Consider the following 22,938-nt stretch of genomic DNA (forward strand, 5'->3'; position numbering starts at 1 on the left):
CTCCTGTTTCACCATGTCTGCAAATAATTCTGGCAAGGGCAAGAGAATGTCCTTCAGCGTTGCCCTAGGAAAAACCCAGTCCCCTTTTTCATTTGTGGGCTCAGGGTTAGTGGTTTGTTGCAGCCCTATAGTTTTTATAATCCTGGACATGAGAGGATTGAAATCCTCCACCATGAAGAGCCTTTGGGACACAGATGCAGTGTCATTGTCCTCCCCCCGACCAGTCTCCATCCTCTCTGTCTGGAAACTCATGGTCCCGTGGTAGAGAACCCGTTCCAGTCTCGGGATCCTCCCTGCCTGATATCGGGTTTTGCGGGGGATTTCTGCCAGGTTTTCCTATAGGCCTAGGATTAAGGGGCCTAGGATCACCAGATTCTTGGTCAGATATATCGGAGGAGTGGGGAACACTCCTATGCAGGGTAGCCTTTTAACCTTAATATGCTTTGTTTTGGCCTTGGCTTTTGGGGGGGGGGAGGGGAGGAGTCACTAGAGGAGACACTATCTGAAGGCGATGGGTCCCGCTTTCTCCTCTTATGGGATTTTTTGTCTTTTTAAACTGGCCTGACTTGATAGATGGTATCTATGATGGTGTTTTTAAACCACGCCTGCCAGTCAGGTGGCACTGTTTTCAGAATAGTCACTGAAACCCCAGGAACAGAGGAACCCCGGTCTCCCCAAACATCTAAGAATTCACCCGTTACCTCCCTGGAAGAAGTTATCTCGGTTGTTGACCCCGCTGGGAGTTGGTCTTTTTCACTTAAAATGGCCGCTTCTGTCTCCTTTCGCGCCTGTTTTCCTGCCTCCACCACCATTTTATTTCTTCTACGATTGTGGGCCTCTGCTATGGCCCTTATTTCAGCCGAGCAAGGAGGTGGATTCGCTAAAGGCCGCCTCGAAAAAACAATGCCCTGTGAGGGAAGGCCCTCACTCCTGTCGGCTGAACGCCGGGCTGCTGAAGCACGAGTCTCATGGCCCGAAGGCAGGAGACTCGCCGCGGACCCGGGAGCAAGCGGTGCAGGCGGCTCTAAGGCAGCTGTCACCGTTGCGGCAGTGGGCGGCTTCTCAGAGACCACTACGGCCGTTAGCAGTTCAGGCCCACTCACCCCCGACGCGGCAGGGAACGGCAGGTCAGGCGGCTGTACGGGGGCCGCTTGAGGTGATGCCAGGATGCCCGGGACACTGGCAGGCGACTGAAAAGGAGGAGGCACAACGTGCGGTGGAGCCGCAGTTCCAAACGGCTTGGAATGCGCCGGACCAAAGCGGCTTTGTCTTGGTCCCCTGGGGACTAATACTATTTTCCCTCTAATCGGCCTCTCCATGCAACGAGGGCGAAAGGGGGGGGGAACAGTGGGGGAAGAAAGATACAGATAAAGCTGTGTTTTTTTACACAGAGAATAAAGTTGAGAGAAAAATACGAAGTAGGACACGATAGAGAAGACGAAGACTGACAAAATACGCCAGAAATACAACGGAGAGGAAAAAATCGGCTGCCGGAGCTAAGGTGAGGACAGAAAGAACTGGGGCGGGGTTATCCCCAACAGCCCCGAGTGGGCGTGTCATTATCTGTTTTTTCCAATCAGATTATCTGTCCTGTCTCGGAGCTGGTGGAAAGGGATAACCCATGAGATGTCCCTGGCAGCAAGAACCAAGAAGGAATGTCCCTCTTGAAAGATCCCTTCAAGAGGCAGAATGGCAGTGTGTCTTTCCAGAATATGACAGCAACACAACACTCACACGAAACATTTTGAGCCATTAAAAAAACAACCACCACCCTTTGGCTGACATTCAGAGCCAAACTATCCAAGTCACTGGAGATCTACTGTTGTATCTCTCAGCTCTTTACATTTATTTTAACAGCAGAGGAAGGAGTAGGATTAAATGATCACAACACTGGAAGGAATTAATGTTTTGCTCCCCCAGCAAATCTTGATGCAATTAATCACAGATCTCCCACAGCTGCTTTTAAAATAATTTTAAAGAAACATGAGAACTCTCTAATTCGATCCCCAGTAAGACCATCCAGAACTGCATAAAGCTGCTGGGGTGGGGGTGGGTGGGGGCATATCCTGCCCCTGAATGTTCTTGCCCACCTGACAAGAACATCAGAGGGCCATTCTGCAAGTGCTGACATTGAGAGAGGCTTGACCATCCTGTGTGGTGGACAGGGTCATAGGAACATAGGAAGCTGCCATATACTGAGTCAGATCATATGTCTATCTAGCTCAGTATTGTCTTCACAGACTGACAGCAGCTTCTCCAAGGTCACAGGCAGGAGTCTCTCTCAGTCCTATCTTGGAGTTGCCAAGGAGGGAATTTGGAACTTTCTGCTCTTCCCAGAGCAGCTCCATCACCTGAGGGGAATATCTTACAGTGCTAACACTTCTAGTCTCCCATACAAATACAACCAGGGTGTTTAGCTAAGGGGACAAATCATGCTTGCTACCACAAGACCCGCTCTTCTCCCCAGGTCTTCTCAGTTATTGCCCCCAAGGCTTTGGAACACTTCCCTGAGAGACATCTGCTCTGTGGCTCCCCTTGCTTCCTTTAAGAGGCCAATAAAGACCTGGCTGTTCACTTTGGCTGCTGAACTTTAAGGGCTGCTTTTTGCCTCTGGTGATGCTCATTCTGTGGTTTTATTGGTTGTATGCTAAAACAAGAAGTTCTGGTAAGAACTAATCTGCCTATTTGTCTTTCATTATAATCTTCTTAATTGATAATTACCATCTTCACAAGTTAGCCCATTTCCTCCTCAAATGTTCATGCATTCACTATCTTGACATCATCACAAACAATGCTGTTGAGTTGTCCCTATGTGTCATTACAACTGTACCAAACGGTCCAGATTGCTTAGGTGGTTCACAAATTGGTTAGGTGGTTAGCTTACTTGCACCTCAAATGTTCACATGTCTGCCATATTAAATTGGAGTGGTCCCTACGTGTCACTACAACTGCTCCAAATTTGGTTCAGATTGATTAGGCGATTCACAAGTTAACCCAATTGTGTCTCAAATGTTCATGCATCCGCCATCTTTAACTGGGGTAGATGACACCATCACAAATGACACTGTTGAGGTGTCCCTATGTGTCCTTACAGCTGTTCCAAATTTGGTTCAAATCACTTAGGCAGTTTATAAGTTAGCCCACTTGTGCCACAAATGTTCATGTGTCTGCCATCTTGAATTGAAGTGGATGACATCATCACCAACTACACTGTTGAGATGCTCCAATGTGTCCCTACAACTGCTCCAAATTTGGTTTATATGGACACACACCAGACAGAAAGCTGGGTGATCTCATAAGCTTACTTTTCTTAAGGAAAGTTGGCTTTAAAAAAAAAGGATTTTATGGTCATTTTCAATGGATATGCTGTAAACCACCTTGAGATAAACTTTTTATGAAAGGCAGTATAGGAATCCCACAATAAAATAAACAATCCACCCCATGGGTTGTCTGTTGGCCATACCTGATCTGCCTAATTACTACAGCAAACTGTGCTTTTTTATGCTGCTATGGTTTGCATGTACAAATAGATCAGCAATTAAGATAGGCTTGTGACTTCAAAACCCTCTTATGCATCACTTAGAAACTGTTGCCCTGCAACTGCATAGGGAGACTTTGAATCTCAGGGAACACCTTTTGCCATATGAACCCACAGGCTTATTAAGATCCCCAGAGGAGTCTCTGCTTGCCTCAGCTATAGTATTTAGATCCTTGAGTTTGAAGCAGGCCTTTCGAGGATCCTGCTGCTTTGAAATAAGCTGCTCTTCCTTTCCCAGCATGTCTCTGCACCTAGGGATGTTTGGTGCAAGAACAGCCATTGCCCTCAACCTGAGCATTCATATTTTCAGCATGATTGACTGGAGGGACTGTGTTTGTTTATGCACACTGTAGGATAGGCAGCAGTGTCTTGTGCATGGAGTACTTCCTGGAGTTGAGAAGTGTTGGAGAAGGAGGCTTGCTTCTCACTCTGATGAGTGAGAAGGAAAAGGAAAAGGCAGATGGGAGGAATAATGGGGGAGGAAGAAGAAGAAATAGTAGCAGGAGTCCCTCCCTCCCCACTTCCAAGCTCAGGAGGAGAGCAGGGGATTATCCACACAAGCATGGCCAGTACAAAATTGCATGGAAGCAATTCCACTTCTCCTCCCACTCCACCACTTCTCAGATCTAGGAAGTGTTCAGCCTGCAATGAGATGCTCCTGTTGTCCATTATACAGCCGATGCGCGTGCGCACACACACACTTCCCTGCTCCAATTTACTTGGGCTAGAAGGAGGAGGATGCACTGGCAGAGGGCAGATGCATTTAGCATAGAGCTAAGAGGTGTTGGGAATGGGGGTTGAAGAGGAGGCAGCTCAGGCTCGTAGGCCCTCTGGAGAGCCCCTCTGATCTTGGAACTGGAGATAGGGATCATCATTGACAGAACTCAATATGACATCAATTTAAGACCCCACATTCTGGGCAGAGGCTTGACCACAGATGCTGGATTGGCTAGCAGAAGCAGCAGCCAAGAATTGTGGACCAGATCCTTGGTATTAGACATCAACAGAACAGAGTTACCTTAAGCTATAATCCAGAAAATGCTCATTCAACAGTAGCTCTTTAACAACTACTCTAGTGTAAGTGCGCATGTGTCACATATGTTTTTATCTGCTACACATTAATAATTACCACAGCAGAGCAAAAATACTTACGGTTAAAAAGATCTTTTGCCAGGTCATAAGTTTTTGGAAATCCGTCCAAAACATACCCTTGATTCTTACAAGGCATAGACATTAGCATTTCCTTCATAAACCTAATCACAAAGTTATCATCTAGGCGACCTAGTTTTAAAGAGAAACATTTATTTATTTTTACAATTATATCCCATTCTTCCTCCAAGGAGCCCAGAGTGGTATACTTGGTTATGTTTATCCTCACAACATCCCTATGAGCTAGGTTAGGTTGAAAGCTAAATGACTGGCTGAGCGTCACCCAGTTAGTTTCATGGCTGAATGGGGATTCAAACTTGGGTCTCTCTAGTCCTAGACCAATACTAACCACTACACTACTGGCTCTCAATCATTATAAAACACACATAATCTTTCTTGTCATGGCTGGAGAGGGGAGACATCTAGAACATACAAATATTTCAAATGTACCAGCATCTATGCACATCTTGTATTACATTGGAACATGACTAAGAATCCTGATCTGGGGCACAACTGAGAAGGGTATATACTAGAGTTACCAAGGGCATCAGGGGCGGCCCTTCCATGAGGCAGAGTGAGGTGGCCGTCTCAGGAGTGGGTGCAAGGAGGAGTACAGGGGGCGACTAGCATTGTGCCTCCTGACACCATGGGCGTACCTTCTGCAGATGGGCTGGGCATCATTTGCCTCAGGCAGCAAAATGTCTTGGACTGCCCCTGGAGCACAGGGTCCATCTTTCACAAAAGAAACTATTTTCCCCTCAAAGATGAGATAGCCTTTAGTTAGTTGTAAATGTTGCAACTATTTTCCTGAAATAAATGGCTGCCTAGGAAGAGTAACTACAGGAGAATGGCACTAATTTACCAAGGTTATGATGACAAGAGGAAGCTAGTTCAATTTGTCTCCAGGAACACGACTGCAGTTGCTGGGGAAGGAGAAATGGCTCAAGCGAGTTGTGTTCCTTCCCCATGAAAAGGGCATAAGCATAGGGTATCAAGGCCAGTGAAACTCTGTATTCACAGTATCCTTTAAAGACACAATTCTCCTGGCCAGTGGAGGAAATAGCTGGAAAACTCAACAACTGCATGGATATCTTTGTAATATTACTTCAACAAGACTCACAATCACTGCAATTCTAGTTAACTATTCAACCAGGATCACCGTGATTGTGCTTGGTTGGTCTAGCAGTACCAAAGAGTATTTTTGTAGGTTAATTAGAATACAGGCACGCTGGGTACTTCCAGTGATGGCAGGACAGAGGCAGCGGGGAGGTACGCTGCTGTCCCGTAAGTCCTTTCCAAACTGAGTGCCGGTGGCAGGGAAGTGGAGGGAGGGGTGTGTACCCTCCCCCACCCTTAAAGTCAACACTCCTGCCTTTGAACCGGCGGAATCGCCAGTCATTTGAACTGTGCACATCCCTACCATCTGCTCCTTCTGAAAGCTGGTTCCCTTGACCCCGAGAGAGGTCTCCACAAATGTAATAGCCTGCTCATGAGTAAAAGAGAGAATGCCAGGAGTCTTAGAGGAAAGAGAACAGGTTGGGAATAATTCTCTTCCCTCTGGCTGAGCCAAAGGACACCAAACCTTGCCCCATCTCTCACCAATTCTTCACAAAGTTTCCTAGCCCAAGTGTGATACTGTTGACACTTGCTCAGAATTGCAGTGCAAATTTCATGTTCTAGGTTCAAACAAATTCAGAAGGAAGATGTACAATATTCAACACAAAAATATAAGTTACATATATACAACTTGGCTACCTCTCTATCGCTGACGTGATTTACCTGAATTTTGCTCCATGTTTTCTTTAATTGCATCTAATAATTCCTGTGCTTCTTCTACATTATCTATTTCTTCTTCTGTCTCTTCTTCCTCTTCCTCCTCCTCTTCCTGATTCACCTCAGTCTCTATTACATCTTTAGGAGCGATAATTTTCTCCTATGGATGAAAAATAAAATTAAGTGCTAGAAAAAACTGGCCAAATTTTGCTTCAGTTACACAAAAATGAAGGGAATCCTAAAATGAACAACTTTGGCCAACATCCAGACTAAGAATTGTGCACAGTGAGTGCTTCTGCTTGCACATGGAGAGGAAGATTTTTGCTGGAACACCCCCTGCCCACGTGCTCCCTCTGCAACTGCCTTTGTCTCTAAAAAATTAGGTCCTGCAACACTCAGGGCTTCAGAAATAATTGAACACTCACCCACCCCGCACATGCAAGCAGAAGCACTCCCTGTGTGCAACTCTTATTCTGGATAAGGCAGTGAATGGTGAATGGAAATTTAAACCAGTCAAAGCAATTCCAAAGTAACTCCATCTTGGATTCCTCCTGCACAACGCCCTAGCCTATATTGCAGAGACAGGCAGCCTTGGCTCTCCAGCTGTTATTGAACTATAGCTCCCATCATCCCCAGCCACATGGAACTGGAGAGCCAAGGTTGCCTACCTCTGCTATACTTTATATCTGAATGAAGGACTCAGGATAGGCATTTTTGTAAACAGAAGTATCATATTGTTTATTTATTTATTTACTATTTATTTATTTATTACATTTATAAACCACCCCATCCAGAGGCTCTGGGTGGTGTACAACTTTTTAAAAAGACATAACACCCAGAATTCAAACACAATGCTAAAAACAATATAAAAACAATTCAAAAATGATTAAACCATTTAAAACCAATTAAAATACTTTTTAAAAACAACAACACTTTACAAGCCTTGGAAGGCCAGGCCAAACAAATAGGTTTTTAGGGCTCTCTTAAAGGCAGACAGCAAGCCTAAACTGCGGATATCTGCCGGGAGTGCATTCCATAGACCAGGAGCAGCTACCGAAAAGGCCCAGTTCTGAGTCGCCAATAGACGTACCGGTGGTAACCGGAGACAGACCTCTCCAGATGACCTCAACGAGCGATGGGGATCATACCGAAGAAGGCGCTCTCTAAGGTAACCCGGACCCAAGCCGTTCAGAGCTTTAAAGGTAATAACCAGCACTTCGTATTTCACCCAGAAACATATCGGCAGCCAGTGCAGCTGTTTTAAGACAGGTATAGTATGATCTCTCCGGGTTATCCCAGAGACCAATCTGGCTGCCGCATTTTGAACTAACTGAAGGTTCTGAACTATGTACAGAAGCAACCCCATGTAGAGTGCATTGCATATTCGAGCCTGGAGGTTACCAGCTGATGCACCACTGTTTTGAGATCATTCCCTTCAAGGAATGGACGCAGCTGTCGAATCAGCTGAAGCTGATAGAAAGCGCTCCTGGCCATAGCCTCCACCTGAGATACCATGGTGAGGCCTGGATCCAAGAGCACTCCTAAGCTGCGTACTTGTTCCTTCTTGGGGAGTGTAACCCCATCCAGCACAGGAAGATCTAACTCATCCCTTAAATGCCAATCTCCCACAATGAGCACCTCTGTCTTGCTTGGATTCAGCTTCAATTTGTTATCCCTCATCCAGCCCATTACTGCCTGTAGGCAGGCATTTAGGGAGTAAATGCCATTTCCTGATGATGATGAGGAGGAGCAGGAGGAGGAGGATAAATATTCAAATGCTTAAATTTTAACCGTGGAATAATTGCCTAAGAACATTCCAGACATTCTCCTTTAAGAGTTGCCACATATGACCTTTTTATATATCTTCAGGAGAGCATCAGTTTTCCAGTCAAAGACCGCTGAGTGTTATACCCATACATATTTAATAGTTGTAATAAATTGTTATTTAACTGGGCTTGCAGTTTGCACAGTTCTTTGTTCTGACACTTGGCACATACCAGAACAACATACTAGCACAGCAGGTCAATAATTTATTTTATTTGACATGTCATGCCCTTTTCTATAGAGGAGAGCAGACATCCTGGTTGTCCTTGGCATGAGAAAAACTTTTTTCCTTTGTGCCTCCTCAAATCTTCATTTCCTCCTTATATCAGATCTTGCTTTGCTTTTCCTATTAATATGCAGCCAATGCTAAGTAGGTTCACTCACAAGTAAGACCCACTGTGTTCAATGGAAGTTACAGGATGCAGCCTTAGATCATTACAGATTTCTCTTTTTGCCTCTGAATAAATGTAAAAGTCATTTTTAGGTGGAAAAAAATCTAAACATGATAAATTTCATCTTGTTTAGATAAAAGATTGGTCAGTGTGACGTATTGAAGGTAAAATGTTTCCAAGCTACCTCTAGTCAAGAGGCAGCATGCAGACTAGTTAACTATCATTATTGAAATCAATGAGACAAATTAGTCATAACTAACTTAAGTCCTATTAATTTCAATGGGACTTAGTCCTGACTAACTTAATCTGGATGATGTCCAAGCATAGATACATACTTAGGAAGCAGGTTTATATAAAGCCTTATATAGAGTCATGCCATTGGTACATCTTTTGTCGGAAAATGGTATATAAATATTTGTTCTGTTCTTCTTCTTATTTTTTATTTTTTTAAAAAAATGTATATGCCGCCTTTCATTAAAACAATCCCAAGGCAGTTTACACAGAATTAAAAACAAAATTATAAAAATGACATAATTAAAATATTAAGCTAAAAATATAAAACAAATCTGATTAAAAATTTAACACACAAGCATAAAAACAGCACAAAAATATTGAAAAAGCAGCAGCAGAGACAATAATATAAAAGCCTGGGTAAAAAGCCGAGATTTAACATGCTTTCGAAAAGCTGTGATGGAGACCGAGGAGTGGATAGCCACCAGGAGAGCATTCCAGAGTCCAGAGGCAGCAACAGAGAAGGCCCTGTTCCGCGTGCATGACAACCAAGCCTCCCTCATTGTTGGCACCTGGAGAAGAGCCCCCTCAGATGACCTCGTCAAGCGGGCAGCAGCCCTTGGGAGCAGGCGGTCCCTCAGCTATCCCGGGCCCAAACTGTTAAGGGCTTTAAAGGTCAAAACCAGCACCTTGAATTGGACCCGGGGGGAAACAGGTAGTCAGTGCAGCTCTTTCAAAATGGGGGTGATGTGCTCCCACCGGGCAGCTCCAAATAAAACCCTAGGTGCCACATTTTGCACTAGCTGCAGTTTCCGGATATTCTTCAAGGGCAGCCCCACGTAGAGCATATTACAATAATCCAGCCATGACGTGACTATGGCATGGGTAACCGTGGTCAGATCTGCCTTCTCGAGAAAGGGACGCAGCTGGCGCACTAGCCGAAGCCATGCAAAGGCACCCCTGGCCACCGCCTCCACCTGAGCTTCCTAAAGCAGAGCTGGGTCCAGTAGTAACCCCAAGCTGCGTACTTGCTCCTTCAAGGGGAGTGCAACTCCATCCACAACTGGTAAAATCTCATCCCGATTGGCTCTCCAACTGACCAACATTACCTCCGTCTTGTCCAGATTCAATTTCAGTTTATTAGCCCACATTCAACCCATCACGGCCTCCAGCCCCCGATTCAGGACATCCACTGCCTCCCTAGGATTAGGTGACATGGAGAGATAGAGCTGAGTGTCATCCGCATACTTCTGACAACTCAGTCCAAGTCCCCGGATGACCTCTCCCAGCGGTTTCATGTAGATGTTAAACAGCATGGGGGACAAGACTGAACCCTGCGGGACCTCACAGGCCAATGGCCACGGAGCCGAGCAATAGTCCCCTGGCACCACCTTCTGGACCCTCCCCACAAGAAACGACTGGAACCACTCCAACACCGTACTTCCGATTCCCGTACTCAAGAGGCGGTCCAGAAGGATACCATGGTCGATGGTATTGAATGCCACTGAGAGGTCCAGCAGAACCAACAGGGACGCACTCCCCCTGTCTAGTTCCCCCTGTCTAGTTCCGGTGTGGGTCATCCATTAGAGCGACCAAGGCAGTCTCAGTCCCATATCCGGGGTGGAAGCCAGACTGAAAAGGGTTCAGATAATCCGTATCATCCAAGACCCTCTGCAGCTGGGACACCACCACACGCTCTATCACCTTGCCCATGAAGGGCAGGTTCAAGACCGGTCCATAGTTGTCTGGGTTGGAGGGATCAAGGGAGGACTTTTTAAATAATGTTCTTACCATCGCCTCCTTGAGGCACAATGGCATCCTGCCCTCCCTTAATGAAGCATTAATAATCACCTCCAACCATCTACCTGTTCCCTCACTGGCAGCTTTTATTAGCCATGAAGGGCAAGGGTCAAGAGCACACGATGTCACTTGCACAATGCCCAGGATCTTGTCCACATCCTCAGGCTGCACCAATTGAAAGGAATCTAACACAATAAGACCAGATGGTACCAAAGGCACATCTGCCAGAACTGCCAAAACTCTGGAGTCCAAATCAGCAAAGTGACACACAAACTGATCAGAGCGGGCTGTAAATGATTCCTCCCCCATTACCTGGGGGATGTGTGCAGCAATGTCTTTGGTACATGAAACAGCTCCACTGGTCTGCACTGAGCAGATGCAATGGAGGCAAAGAAAAAGCATTTCTTCGCCGCCTCCACCGCCACGGAGTAGTCCCTAAAATGGGCTCTAGTCTGTGTTCGGTCGGATTCGTCATGACTCTTCCTCCAGCATCGTTCCGGCTGTCGCCTGAGTTGTTTCATTGCCCTAAGCTCAGAGGAAAACCAAGGAGCTGAACAGGCTCCACCAAGCCAGAGAGGGCGTTTAGGAGCCACTGTGTCAACAGCCTGGGCTGTCTCTCCATTCCAGATATTCACCAGGGCCTCAACAGGGTCACCAGCTCTGGACACCGGAAACTCCCTGAGGGCCGACTGGAAACCAAGCAGATCCATAAGCCTCCGGGTACAGACCATTCTAATCGATCCACCACCCCTGCAGTGGGCAGACAGAGCAGTCAAACTAAACCGCACCAGATGACGATCTGTCCATGACAAGGGAGTTATCTCAAACTCCCCCACCTCCAGATCATTTATTCCCCAGTCGGCAAAAACCAGATCTAGAGTATGTCCTGCCATGTGGGTAGGGCCCGATACCGACTGAGACATGCCCATGGTTGCCAGTGAGGCCATGAAATCCTGAGCTGCACATACTAGGGGGGCCTCAGCATGGACACTGAAATTCCCCCAAACAATAAGCTTGGCGGAACCCAAGGCCACCTCCGAGACCACCCCCGCCAGCTCAGGTAGGGAGAGTGAAGTGCAGTGGGATGGTTGGTACACCAACAGAATCCCCAGCCTATCTCGGAGGCCCACCCTCAAGGACAAACACTTGAAATTCTGCGATTGCCTGACTGGGCACCTAGAAATAGGAAAGACCTCTCAATAGATGACTGCAACACCCCCTCCCCGACCCTCCAGGCGGGGCTGCTGCATGATCAGAAAACCTGGAGAACAGAGCTGAGAGACCAACCCCACCCAGCTCATCCAACCAGGTCTCTGTCACACATACCAGGTCAGTATGCTCATCCACAATCAAACTGTGGATGAGAGATGTTTTAGTGTTGACTGAGCTGGCATTCAACAGCAGCACCCTAATCCTCGAGGGAGTGTTCTCAGAGCTCCCTGGGGACACAGGGTTGGGAGAAGGGCTGGAAAAAGGAGCAGGCCTCAATTGCCTAGACTGTTTCCCCCTGTAACAGCCTACCCAACTCCCACCGCCGTACCTCCCTCTGCCCACTACCTGTGATATTGCTGCCCCCACACCACCCCCACTCTTCTGCTCTCCCAGACACATCCCCCCAGCCTGATCAACCACAGCTCTGTTCACCAACCACAGTTTTGTTCTATTCCATCTAGCTCACTATTTTCTACACTGACTGGCAGCAGCTCTCCAAGGTTTCAGGTAGGAGTCTCTCTCAGCCCTAGCTGGAGATGCCAGGGAGGGAACTTGGGACTCTCTGCATGCAAATCAGATGCTCTACCCCTGAGCTACAGCAAAACACAGTGACTTCTCAAAAGCATCAAAAAGTGAACACATAAACTGCGATATGCTGAGCCAGACCACTGGTGCATCTTGGCCAGCATTGTATATTAGCAGTGGCTCTCCAGGGTTTCAGACAGGAGTCTTGCCCAGCCCTACCTGGAAGTGTCGGGGATAGATTCTTGACCTAAAACCAATTTTTCCTAGTGCATTTCTCCTATAGGCAGGAACACATTTAGCATCTTCCTGCTAACCAAGTCCCCAAAGCAGTCCCTTCTATCAGAAGACTACTCTTCTGCCCAAAGAACAACTTTAATTTTGGTGTTCATGTTGATTGATCTTTAGTTGTGACAGTATTGCCATCTTTTGCTGTGCATTTCCCCCCGCTCTGTATTTTAAGTATGGGGGTGGTTTGTTTTGCTTTAACTTCCATTTATTTCCTTCCTTCCTATATATTTGAGAGTTTTGTAAGGTCAATTCCCAACAGTTTTCCATTAAAAATTTAGGGCACAATCCAGTCAACATTAAACGCATCATGTTAAAATAAGCTCAACTGATTTTGATGGGTAAGTTAACTTCAGCTGGAACATACCTATACACTTACTTAGAGTGATTGGAAACTTGGATTATCATATTATCTTACATCTAGATCTGTGCACAGAATGAGCCAAGAACTAAAAACCATGCCTACTGTGGAGGCAATAGTAAACCCCTCCTGTATTCTACCTAGGAAAACCACAGGGCTCTGTGGACGTCAGGAGTCGAAATTGACTTGATGGCACACTTTACTTTACCTTACAGTGAAATACAGTATTTGTTAATAGTTCTGAAATAGTCTACTGAAACAGCTCAGCAGAATCTTGTAAAAATTTTGCTAAAATAAGGGATTACTTCAAAACATCAGAATTGGACAGATAAAATGCATAGTCTGGAGATAAGTAATGCAATATAAAGCTCTTTATTTTTAATTGCATGCAATGCTAATTATGTCTTTTGCTCACTTCCCTCCCCCAGCCAACAACTGTTCAAATTACTTCCAAAGCAGAAAAGCAGCCCACAACGCCTGTGACCAGCTTACCAGATTTTCTATCGCTTTAGTGATCACATCCTTTATTTTAATGTGGTGCACCTTGTAATGTTTGCACAGTTTTTCTGAAACTGATGTTTTTCCTACTCCAGGAGGACCAAGTACACAAATTTTGACTGGCTGAAAGACAAAGAATAAACAAGTACTTATTTAAATGGCTGGTCTTGTATCCCATGACCAGAAGTAAAACATATGGCTTAATCAATTTTGTACAATTCCTATTATAGAATATTTAGATTTTTTTTAAAAAAAGAAGACCAATTTGTGTATTTCTTTTTTATACATAGAAAAGCAGTCTAAGTTTTATCTTATTTGTTTGTTATTTCTCTTTGTAAACCGCCCTGAGCCATTTTTGGAAGGGCGGTATAGAAATCGAATTATTTATTTTTATTATTATTATTATTATTATTATTATTATTATTAAGTGCATCTATAAATCAATGGTATGCCTCCCTACAAAATTTCAGTTTTTACTTATATATACACATTTACATCCACTGTAATATAATACAGGCATTTTTACCAATAATCCTCGGCTTTGCTTATACTCATTGACAACTTGATCGATATTCTCCACCATTCCTGACTGAGCAACCCATCTAATGTTGAAATTCTCTTTCAAGAATACAGCTTCCATTCTCAGATTCACAAGTAATTCATCCAAATGTGCTTGCTAAAAAAAGAACAAAAATTAATATTGCTATGTACTGTTTCTAAGTGTCTGACATCCAGATTAAACCTCCGCTGAGACAGCAGTGGTTTCCATTATGGGAGGGAGAAAGGGCTATTTTTGGCACTCTCTCCTATACCTGCCTGTGCCTCCTGAAACTATGGCCCCAGAGGTTGGGGGATCCTCAGGTAGTTTTATGAGCCAGCTGCAGAACAGACAGCCAAATTCACCCCTCTCCCTTCATGCAATGGGAAACTGTGGAACATCAGTGGACGGTTAGTCTGGAAGGAAGTTATCCAGACATGGCTTTATGCTGCAGGATATCCAAAGAGTATCCATGAATGTTTCCAAAAGATAACAAACATTTCTTATGTCAAGAAACAGGCCTGCAGAGCAGGGTTGGCTTTCCTTTGCATCCATGCCCATGGAATTCTCCACTGAGACGAGTGACACAGAGAGCAGAATCTCCCCCTCTCCGACACAATAAAGGTTTACTGATAACTAAACAGTTTAAACCAAGGACAGTTTTGTAACCTGAATTTGAACACTTATGACAGGATTTGTGCTGCTGAAGTTTGTTTATGGACTGAAAATGGAGGGAGCCTGGGTTTGGGGGCAGGCAGGCAAGGTTTAACACCTCCTCTTCTGATCCCCGAGCTGCAGGCTCTTTCTGAAGCTGATCGGAGCCACTTGAAGTTTAAAAAAAACAACCAACCATGATAGTGCAAGTTTTTTAAAAAGCCAAATTATTGGCAATGGCCCCTCCACACATTGTGGGAGAAGTGTTGGGGCATACCAGAAAGCTCGTTTTTGTTTTGTTTTGTTTAAAAAAAGCAACCGCAAATAGAGGATTTTTTTTACCCCAGGCATAATTTGGGCTAAGCTAGAATGCACAGCAGTAATTTGGGGAAAAGCAGAATCGTGTGTGAACTGGTCCCTGATAACCCGCTGCGACTTCGGGATAAATCCAGCTGATATATGGAATGATATACCCTCCATTCCGGAATAGATGCGAACTGAAAGCCATGTGTGTCAAAGTCCCAGGATCAACAAGTAATTCAGTTACTTCAACTTTTCTGGCAGTGTGTTCTATAATTATGGATGAGCTCAACTCTTAAGTCTACAAGATCATCTCTCTTGATCCATTACTGCATGCAGTGGAATGCTGGTGGCTTCTTAACAGCAGACCCAGAAATAGAAAGCATGGTGGCAATCCTGTGCACAGTTACGTAAGAGTAAGCGCCTTTAATAAATGGGCCTGCAAGTTGAGCAGTCATCTGCAGCTGTAGGAAAGCTGCATTTCTGTGCAGCAAGATTGGTCTGGGCTCAGCAAGGCTGCTCTGAACACAGCTGACATCTTATCAAGCAGCAGAGCGATGTTTGCTGATCCCCCGCGGCCTCCATTTGTGCTCTTTCCTGTCCAGAAAGATGGGGTTGCGCAGCGCTCAACATGTGGGCCAGCGGGACTGCCTTCAAGTAAATGCACATAGGACTGCAGTGTTCTTTAGCACAGTACAGCATTAAATTGTGTGGTACTTAGCGGAACTTGTTTGGAAAAAAAATACCTACTGTTAACTCTTTGTTGAGGAAAGCATTTTCTTTTGGAACCTTCTGTGTTTTTCCTGGGCCAACATACTTGCTGATACACTGTTAAAGAAAAACACTGCATATGTTTGAAATCCAGCACTAAAAAATGATCACGCATACAGGAGAAAGAATAGAAATAGTTTATTAATTGTTTTAAGCCATAAGGCCATAATAGTAAGAACCAAATATTGAACAGATGGGCCCTATCAAAAAGAGCACAGTACACCAAAAATGAATATCATACAGAACTATCGCTTCCACACTGTATCATATTCCTTTGTACAAAACCGCTGCAGTTTTTGAAGCTGTCACAACAAACTGAGCCATCTTCTTTTTTAGAATCAGCATATCCTATCATTCAGCAATGTCAACTTTATATTGTAAAGACCAATAAGCTACATCTTTAGAATGAGTTCAAACAGTCCTACTCTGACAGAGTGAAAAATGGCATCCAAAAAGAAAACACTGACATTTCTGCAGTGCTCCCATATGAAAAATACAAGCACAGTTTGCATGGACATAAACTGGGTAGGAGACGAGTCCTGGGTAGGGTGCGCTTGTCCTACCCACCTGGGGCTCGACAGACAATCAAGCTCCCTGCCTCCTAGCTTGTTTTTCATCTAACACACAACTGCAAAATGGGTGGGTGCCCATCTCCCAAAACTGGGTAGGACCTGTCTCCTATCCAGTTTATGCTCGTGTGAAGTGCCCTACAAAGTGTTTCATGGGGCGTTTAGGTACCTCTCACAATGATTTCTTCAAAAGGCTAGAAAATAAGGGGATCATTAGTTTGCTGAAGCCTAAGGCTGCAATCCTAAATATATTTACTTAATGAATAATAATAATAAACTTTATTCGTTAGCTACCCCATAACAAATTGTCCTTTGGGCAGCTCATAACTAAGAAGACGAGGAAGTAAGTCTCATTAATCATAGTGGGGCATATTACTGAGTTTACTGGTATAAGGTTGTGCTGCACATCACTGAGTTTGTCTTCAGAATAATATTGTTTATTTTAAGTGTTGAACCAAGGAGAGAAACCGATATGTTGGCAACTGTAAAATCAATTTGTGTATCTGTGGCTGACCAGACACATATGTCAGCCACAGTCCTACATCAGGGACCCAGTGGGGCTGCTATGTAACTTGGAAGACAGTCCCCATAGTGTCACAATGGGCCTGCTAGAATGCCTTTAAACCGCTTCTGGGCAGTCATGCAATGCAAGTTCCACTGGAAACTATGGAAGTAGTGCTGTGCAACTGCCCCAAACACAGGAAGTTGCCATATACTAAGCCAGACCATTGGTCCATCTAGCTCAGTATTGTCTCCACAGACTGGTAGCAGCTTCTGTAAGGTTACAGGCAGGAGTTTCTCTCAGCCCTATATTGGAGATGCCTAGGAGGGAACTTGCATGTAAGCATAAAGATGCTCTTCCCAGTGCGGCCCCAGCCCCTAAGGAGAATCTCTTCCAGGGCTCAAATGTAGTCTACCATTCAAATGCAAACAGGGTGGATCCTGCTTAGCAAAGTGGACAATTCATGCCTGCTGCCACAAGACCAGCTCTCCTCCCTCCAGTTCTCCAGTCATTCTGCTGCAGCAGCATTGTGCTACACCATCTGGACTGCCTTTCAAGTTGTACAACAGCCCCAGGAGGGTCCCAAATGTCAATGTAAGGCTACCTGTCATGCCAGCCTGTATTTTGAAATCCAGCCATAATCTGGGACAGGGCTGCAAGGCCTTATGGAGTGGAAACATAAGGCTGAGATGCAAAAAGCTGGATAAGCTTGTGAATGAATTTTTATATACAATGGGTTTTGGAGATTGTTTCTATAAAGAAAGCTCAGGAAGCCTGGTGATCATATTTACTGTTATTTAATTCAGGAATTAACTAAGAAGAGAAAATTAATATTATACTTATCCTAGCAATGAAAGTATATTGTCAAGTAAGGACTACAAGGCTCAGCCCATATTTTGCAATTCATCTACAGAAGATGGACTTTCATATGGCTAGAAATGGCCACCACTCAATCCTATAATACAGACTGATCAAGAGCCAGTGCTGAATTCTATCATCAAATACGGAGAAACTTTAGGTTAAGAAGATAACTGGATGAGGTAGAGGTGGGAAGCACTCTCCTAACTGCTTCTATAGTTACCTTAATATTGATTTGCCATGCATTTGTAAGAAAATATGCATGACACAAAACAGTAATGCTGTATTTCTTATTTTTCTGTACCTTTATGTGAAGGTACATAACCTTCACATACCTACCAATTCTGGAACAACAATATCCAGTGTCCATTTTCATTGTATGATGAAATGGAAAGATTAGAAATTCCAGAGAGATAGCTAGTCTGGTATAGCAAACACACACAAAAGGAGCCCTGCGGAACTTTAAAGACACATGTATTGTGGCACAAATTTTCTAGACTAAAGCCCCAATGCATCTGATAAAATGGCTCTCTCACAAAAGCTTCTGCCAGAATAAATCAGTTCGCCTTTAAGATGCCGTGTGTGTATTTGTCTGTGTGTGTGTATTTAGGATTACAGTAATCAAGATTCTTTGCAGAAGTCAGTTCAAGAAGATTCCTGGTCTTTAAGCACTGAAGTATTTTGGGGGGAAATGTAACAAACAAAAAATCTTAAACAACTTTACCTTTACTAGTTCACTCAGTGTTTGTATAGCTTCATCCACAGCAATTAGGTAATGAGTCCGTGGTCTATGATCAGCTACATTCTGTAGCACTCTGCAGCAGGGCAAACAAAAGATGTGCAATCATCAATCACAGAGTTTTCAACAGGGTTCTGAAGAACTTTCCAAAAGCATTTTCTTTTTCAGCTTTTAATGACAAGACTTGAGAATGATTATCTCTCAGCCGCAATCCCGCAGTAAGGAATGCCTGGAATCCATAGCCCATTGATAATCAAATGTAATCTAAAATATATTGGATTGCTATGCTATCCAAGAGAAAAACAGGTTGCTTACCTGTAACATATGATCTGGTAGTGATCTGTTGACATTCATAAAAGTGAGTGGGTTCTGCGCCTAAGCAGAACACTTTGGGGTAAATTCGTTAGTTCCTCGTGGTGACTATAACCACTATCTTTGCAAGCTCCATTTCCCTCCGTTTCTAGTTGGCCGCCAATGCCTTAAGTAGTCCTTACTTAAGTACAAAGCCCGCCGTCACTGCAGAGCGAAGGTCTAGAGCACAGTGTTTTACAAAGGTTTGATAAGAGGCCCAAGTTGCAACCTCTGCACTTTCTCCGAACTTTATTCCTGATAGGTGGGCTGCCTACGTAGCATAGCATATGGAGAGGAAAGCAGGTCTTGTGATAGTAAGCATGATTTGTCCCCTTAGCTAAGCAGGATCCACCCTGGTTAATTATGAAAGGGAGACTAGAAGTGTGAGCACTGTAAGATACTTTCCTCAGGGGATGGAGCCGCTCTGGGAAGAGCATCCAGGTTTCAAGTTCCCTCCCTGGCTTCTCCAAAATAGGGCTGAGAGAGATTCCTGCCTGCAATCTTGGAGAAGCCGCTGCTAGTCTGTGAAGACAATACTGAGCTAGATAGACCAATGGTCTGACTCAGTATATGGCAGCTTCCTATGTTCCTATGCTCTTGTAGAATGGGCCTTCACAGATTTTGGTGGATCCACCTTTTGTATTTTGTGTATCAAATATATCATTTCGACCAGCCAATGTCCGAGTCGCTCTCTAGAGACAGCAAGTCCTTTGTTCCTGTTTTTATAGCATATTGTCACGCCCTCGCTCTCAAATAGCGAGGAGGAAGGGGAAGCTGACAGCCCTTCAGCCAATGCAGGGGTGCCTGAGGGGCAGAGCTGGATGTCAGTTCCCAAGAAACAGCTGAGGCAAATTCAGCTGATGTTTCAGAGCAGACACAGCAGTCTGAGGCAGCAGAGACAGCGACGGACAAATCAGAAGATGAGCTGTGCAGGCAACCCCCACTGACTCCACAGCAGTGGCGCGTCACAAGATGAAGGGCACAGCTGGAAACTATCAGGAGAAGTAAATGCCTCTTGTAGAGGGCTGATAAGCCTTGAATCCCTGCCAGCTGAGAGTTATCAGCTTGGACTATAAAGCACATCTACAGCTTTCAGTTAACCACTGGAAGACAACATTTGTCCTTCCTCATGTTGACAGCTTTCAGCCCGAGCCTGATAGAGAGAATTATTTCAGAGCCGTGTTTCGCTGCTGCAGCCCAGTTTGTATTGTGAACTATCTTCCTGGACTTCCCTTCTGGGTGGTCAGATTGCTGACACATATGAATAACCTTTATATTCTTCTAAAGTCACTAGTCCTCTTTAGTCCTAGTCCTCTAAAGTCACTAGTCCTCTAGCGCCCATCAAGGCAATGCATTACCTTTTCTAGCAGTGAGATTGGTTCCCTAAAAAAGTTGGGAGTGCTATATCCTGATTCACAGCATCTCCTTTGGAGTGACTCCCCAGGCCCACTCTTGAACAATAATGTCTGCATTTTTTGTTGTCTTGTGTAGCAAATAAATCAACTGTTGGTGTCCCCCACAGCTGAAAAATGTCCTTTAGGAAAGGCAGGTTCATTTCACACTCATGTTGTTGTAGGGGGACTTGTGTTCTGCTCAACACATATGCCACGTGTTGTAGGGGTGTGCACGGAACCGCGGAGCTGCAGTCTGGCACCGGGGTGGGGGGCTCCATTAAGGGCGGGGGGAGGGTTTACTCATTCCTCCCGTGCTTTCCACTTTTGTCACCGTATTTACTTTAGCAATTGGGCGGCAGGATATCGCCCTGCCGCCCCTTTCTCCCCGCTTGGCTGCTCCAGGTGTGTTAGAAATCGGGGTGGGGGGAGGATACCTCCCTGCCGCCCCTTTCTCCCCGCTTGGCTGCTCCAGGTGTGTTAGAAATGGGGCGGCAGGATATCTTCCTGCCATCCATTTCCCCGCTTGGCTGAAAAAGGCTTTGAGAAGCCTTTTGCGTGCGCATACGCAATGTTGTTGTTGTTGTTCCACTAGGGTTCTTTTGTGCATTCCCCTTTTAATTTGCTACTTTGGCCAGAGACTCATACTAGTGCAACTAAGCAGATTTCTGAATCCAACCCTTTCTCATGCACTTTTTACTGAAGAGGAAGCCCATTGAACTAAATCATTTACTTCTATGCAATCCCATTTGCTTAAGAGCTTCCCCATCTCTTACAACCTTTAAAAAAGGCAATCAAGACACATTTGTTCACCCAGGCTTTTCATTAGATACTTTTTAAATTGTTTGATGATTTTTAATAGTTTTAACGTTGTTTTAGATTTTACATTGTTGCAATGTTTTAATCTTTTTATTTGTTGTTTATATTGTTTCGTTGTAAACGGCCCAGAGACTTGCGTTTTGGGCAGTATACAAATATGTTAAATAAATAATAAATACTACAAGGCAAAGGGCAGGGAGAGAGAACAGTCACTTACTTAAAAGGAAGCCCAACTGAACTGAATCATGATTCATTTACTTCTGTGCAATCCCACAGCCCTTACTGGAGGAGCGCTCGCCTCCCCTCCGCCTCTTTCCTCCTATTTTATTTCTCTGGAAGTGCGCCACAGCCATCCTCCCTCATCAGGAGAAGACCTGGCAGGAGAGAAGCAGCGAAGGCGGAGAGGACCCGACTCTAGTGAGGCTCTGCCAGGGGCAGGCCCATACTTAGGGAGGAGTAACTGGTGTGATCACCCCGGATGTCGCATTTGGAAGGGCCCCACGGTGGTAGTGCTGTGGCAGCGGTGAGAGTGGTGATGATCGCTCGGCTCCAGCCTCCCGCCGGCTATGCCATCTGGGGGAGGGCAGCAAGCGGAGGCCAAGGCAGTGAGCAGTGAGCAAGCACGGCAGCCAGCACGACCACCACCATATGTGCAGGAGACTTTGTCTCCTAGGCTGCGGAGTTCGAAGGAGGTTTCACCATGCTGTCATCCAGAGAGGTGCTGAGGGGGACTTCAGAGATGTCCAAGCCAGGGACATCCATAGACTCATTGTCCGTGTCCCGGTCTTCCAGGTCAGGAGCCTCAGGACGTGGTTCCACCGGAGAAGTAGGGACCCTAGGGCAGAATGGTTCTGGAGGTGCCACTGGTGGCTCTGGAGTAGGTGGAGGGGCCCTCAAGGCAGATGTCAGTGGCCCTGAGGGATTCCCAGGTGTGGAAGGACGCTTGAACGGGTCATTGGCATCAGGGGTAGAGGGAACTGAGAGAGCAGCCCTAAGTTTCATAGACTTCCACAGCCTGTATTCTTCAAAGTTGAATGGGACCTAAAGCACTTCCCAGCACACAGGTGGCCAAAGTCAAAAGACACCAGACAAACTGAAGTAGTTCAGAGGCCCCATGGGGAGATGTGGCATTGAGTAATGGTAGCATTCTCACCATGGCATGGAAGGAGAGCACACTGGTGTCTTTGTAGGGGCACCTGAGGGTGTCCTAGGAATTGGTAAAGGAGATCTGGAGTTATCATCTAGGCCTTGAGAGAGAGTGAAGCCTTTAAATGTGGTATTGGAAGGTGTGGAGTTAGCTGATCCCAGCAATCTTTCCAGTTCCTGCATGGGCAGGGGTGCCAAAACAGGAGATTCTTTCACAGGAGTACTGCTGGATCAATCCTTGGTGTCAAGGGTATTGAGGCTGGGATCTTCGACACTGGAGCGCCATTTTCTGAATAACTTCTATCCTCTGACGTCCCTGTACTCAGCATCGAAGCCTTAGCTTTAGAAGTCGATGCCTTGGAGCTTGAGCCCTTAGGGGAGTAAAAAGTCCCCAGTTGCGCAGAGGATGGCGAAGGAGTTTTAGCTAGACATCGATCCCGGGGTCAATGGTGATGCCATTTTGTGGGCAGAGCCTGGCGTCGATCTCGACGTCGAGGACAAAGATTCGAAGCTCCGGACATGCTCTCGATATCTGAGGTTGCCGAATTCAAGCGCTTTTTATTCGCATGTTTGGAGGAGGGGAGTGGTCTCTATTGCATTTATGTTTGTGAGAGCCCTTGCATCCCTTATCCATAGGCTTCTTAAAAGCACCTTCCCCATGCTTAGTGGGAGCCAAGTAAGACGATGTTGAGGTGGATGTCAAGAGCGTTGA

The 22,938-nt window shown here is 45.4% G+C and overlaps 1 protein-coding gene across 2 annotated transcripts in view; it reads right to left on the reverse strand.

Moving 5' to 3' along the window:
• Positions 1 to 22,938, reverse strand: part of AK7 (adenylate kinase 7) — a 62,377-nt gene that overhangs the window by 15,250 nt on the left and 24,189 nt on the right. For both annotated transcript variants that reach the window (XM_053284570.1, XM_053284569.1), the window contains exons 8-13: positions 18,505 to 18,595; positions 15,831 to 15,908; positions 14,115 to 14,264; positions 13,583 to 13,711; positions 6,467 to 6,620; positions 4,691 to 4,819 (exon numbers count right to left, since the gene is read on the reverse strand). In XM_053284570.1, coding sequence (XP_053140545.1) covers positions 4,691 to 4,819; positions 6,467 to 6,620; positions 13,583 to 13,711; positions 14,115 to 14,264; positions 15,831 to 15,908; positions 18,505 to 18,595 — 731 coding nt within the window. The remainder of the gene's footprint in view (positions 1 to 4,690; positions 4,820 to 6,466; positions 6,621 to 13,582; positions 13,712 to 14,114; positions 14,265 to 15,830; positions 15,909 to 18,504; positions 18,596 to 22,938) is intronic.

This window comes from Hemicordylus capensis, chromosome 1 (genome assembly GCF_027244095.1).
Source record: "Hemicordylus capensis ecotype Gifberg chromosome 1, rHemCap1.1.pri, whole genome shotgun sequence".
NCBI lineage: Eukaryota > Metazoa > Chordata > Lepidosauria > Squamata > Cordylidae > Hemicordylus > Hemicordylus capensis.